Genomic DNA, 3095 nt, shown 5'->3' on the forward strand with positions numbered 1-3095 from the left:
GAAAAGCAAAACTTCTTAATCTAATTTCCTAAGTGCACGCTGAGGGCCCTTAGGCACCAGCGTAATGACTGTACTTTCCTTTTTCCGCCCCTCCCTGGGAACACTGGCTACCAGTCTGGAGATGACACTACGCTGGCAGCATCACAACTATTACTGAATCCCACATTGGCTTTAAAGAATAAAGCAGAGCTTCATCTTCCTGAGACGTATGTGATCACAACAAGAAGTTTCACAAAACCATACATTCATGGAGAGCAAACTCTTTCTATCAGCTTTTTTGGTTTGGGAGGCAGGGGAGGGTCAAGAGAGGAAAGGAGAGAAGCAGAAGGGGAGAAAACATCAGATATCCACAGCTGTATTCACAACAAATCTAAATTCCCCATATATCCAAACATTACAAACCCATGGGAGAAAACATGCAGAAGAGTGCTGCCCAGCTTTCTGGTAACTGGCTAACTGGGATACTGTTACTCATAAAAGCATGCTTTGCCCACAATTTATGTTCTGAAACAGATTTAGAGGGCAAGACTCTCAATATAAACCATAAGCATGAAGACAGATGCGATTTTCCTTTAAGAATTTAAGGCAATTCGAGCTACTATAAAACTCTGCTTAACTGAACAAATTCCTCTGATAGTTTATGGCCTCAAATTTCCAAACATCTGAGCTGCTGATGCCACACAAACTTTCCCCATACAATAAGCAAAAAGCTGTAAAACTGCACTCACAAAACTAGAGGACTTAATCATACAAAGTTAAAAATCTAACATTAAAGTCCCAGTTCAGCAAAGAATGTAAACTTGGACATTTTGCTGATTTAAGCTGGAATTGCTCCCTGCATAAAGTACGTACGCTTAACTGCTTGCTGGATCAGGACCCAAACTTTCTGAAGTCTGCCACCTATGTGCGATATTTACCAAGTGCTTTTACAAGGTCTCAAGAGTGGTTTTATAAAAAAATGATCTTTGAGGAAAATATACTGTCTGAACAGCATGTGAATTAGCCTTTCATTATGACTAAAAATTGGCTGAAGTTTAGTCATGCCAGTAGCAGAAACTGAATCTTGATTTCACAGAAATCATCTTGGTTATAAATCCTGTAAATCCAGCTAAAGGGAGGACAAAACTTCACAAAGAAAACTCAAAACAAGCACCCTGAAAACACCTTTTCTGTTTTTAAGAGTAACGTGCACAGCCACTGCAACTAAGATGCTAAAGAAAAAAATAATTCCCATGTTACCTTCCTGCCCAAGCTTATTTGCATTTAATAACATTCCTGCTAATAGCCAGTTTCATGATTCATGAACATCTGCCGTTCAGGAGCAGCAAGAAACTGTCTTGAAATACTACAGCTGTGACTGTATAATCCACAAAAATCAAACAGGAAAAAAAAATATTTAGCTTTTAGGACTATTTTTAAGTCGACCATACTGCACTCTGATTTGGGGTATTTGCTGCAAATCATTAGAGTTATTTTTTCCCACCATCATATGATGCAGCTTCAAAAACCTTAAGACTTCAACACAAGCAACAGTACAATTGATAGGGGGTAATGTTAAGGTAATATCTCATCCCTGTTGTTCAGGTCCTTGTCAAATACTTTAACAGGGAGTTTATATTCCCTGTTGAATAACTATTTTTGTAATTTTTAAGAGGGGGAATATAGAGAACTTTGGTGGTAAGGGGGGGGGGCGAGGCTGCACTTAACTTTTGTTTAATCTTTGCAATCTGATAGCAAACTGAGTCTTCCTGGATTTTAGTTTCAGGACAAAGGATAAAACCTTCGGTATTGACTTTAATGCCAGGGCGTCATTTTTTGATTCCCTGTGCGAGCGCTCCTGCACGGCACTAAGCAGGCTTTGAGATAACGCCTCGTTCTTAAAACCCGGCAGGGAAAATACCGTTCAAACACGGTCCAAAAAAGCGACGGGGAGGCCCAAACGAGCTACACGCGAGCCCTCCCGGGCAGCTCAGGACATTATGCCACAGGCACCGAGTTCCTCTTTGCAAAACCCCCCGATGGGAGGAGCCACTGAAGGCTTTCAGCGCCCCGTTCCCTGCGCTCCCAAACCCAACTTACCGTCTAACATTTCGGGCGGCAAGCCTTCCAAAAAAGCACGCGGGTGATTTAGGGGCGACTAAATCACCTGGAGAAGTGTGTGTGGGGTGAGAGGAGCGGGGGGGGGAGCGGGGGGCAAGCCGCACGGGGCTGGTTTGTTTACGGGGCGAAAGCGAGCCCATGTGGGCACGGCAGGATCGGTGCGCAGCACGGCGAGAAGCTCGGTGAGGGGACGGAGGGGGACAAGGGGGCAGAGCAGGGGGACACGGGGACAGGGCAGGGGGACAGGGGCCGGGCAGGGGGCACGGGGCCGGGGCAGGGGGACACGGGGAGCGGCCCGGGACACGCACACGCACACACGCGGAGGGTTCCCCGAGGTACCTTTGAGCTGGGGCAGCGGCGAGAGCTCCACCTGGCTGCCGTGGCTGCGGAACTGCGAGGAGCCCTGCGAGCGCCTCTGCCGCTGAGCCTTGCGCACGGATTTCCGCGTGAAGCCGTCCACTTTCTCCGCGGCTGAGATGGCCGCCGACATGGCTGGGCGGCGAGGCGGCGCGGGGGGACGTCGCTCGCCGCGGGCATATATTAACGCGGGCGGGCAAGAGGCTCGGAAAGGAGAAAGGGGAAAGGAAAAAAAAATATATAACAATAATAGTAATAATTAAAAATAATAATAAATCCTCCGCGCGGTTTCCTCCCCGCGCCCAGCCGGCGGAAGGGGAAGGGGGGAGCGGAGGGAGAAGCCACCGGTGAACCGGCCCCGGGGAGGGGGGGGCGCTCGGCAAACTTCGCAGCGGGCCGGGCCCGCTGTCATCCGCCGGGCTGGCCGGGGAGGCGGCTCCCCAGCGGCCGGCTTCCGCACGCCCCTTCCCCGCCTTCAGGCGCCGCCGCCCGCGCCCCCCCGTCGCCCCGCCGCCATCCCGCCCGCCTCCTGCCCCGCCCGCCGCCAACGGCGAGGGGAAGGGGGGGGGGGGGGGTGAGGGGCGGGGCCGTGGCTGGGTGAGTGACGGTGGTGGGCGCCCAATGAGAGGAGAGGGTCG

At 50.7% G+C, this 3095-nt stretch overlaps 1 protein-coding gene across 3 annotated transcripts in view; it reads right to left on the reverse strand.

Annotated features, from left to right (window-relative positions):
- The window catches only part of PPP2R5A (protein phosphatase 2 regulatory subunit B'alpha), a 44715-nt gene extending 41844 nt beyond the window's left edge, over nucleotides 1–2871 (reverse strand). The window contains exon 1 of one of the 3 annotated variants that reach the window (XR_007160905.2): nucleotides 2440–2871. Coding sequence is in view for 2 of the 3 variants with exons in the window: in XM_048057654.2 (XP_047913611.1) it covers nucleotides 2440–2590 (151 nt within the window). In the remaining variant the exon portion in view is untranslated. Of the gene's footprint in view, nucleotides 1–2079; nucleotides 2105–2439 lie in introns of those variants that run through there. The other 2 variants (XM_048057654.2, XM_066993716.1) reach the window with 2 other exon arrangements.
- Nucleotides 2872–3095: the final 224 nt, after the last annotated feature.

The sequence above is a fragment of the Anser cygnoides genome, chromosome 3, assembly GCF_040182565.1.
Source record: "Anser cygnoides isolate HZ-2024a breed goose chromosome 3, Taihu_goose_T2T_genome, whole genome shotgun sequence".
Lineage (NCBI taxonomy): Eukaryota > Metazoa > Chordata > Aves > Anseriformes > Anatidae > Anser > Anser cygnoides.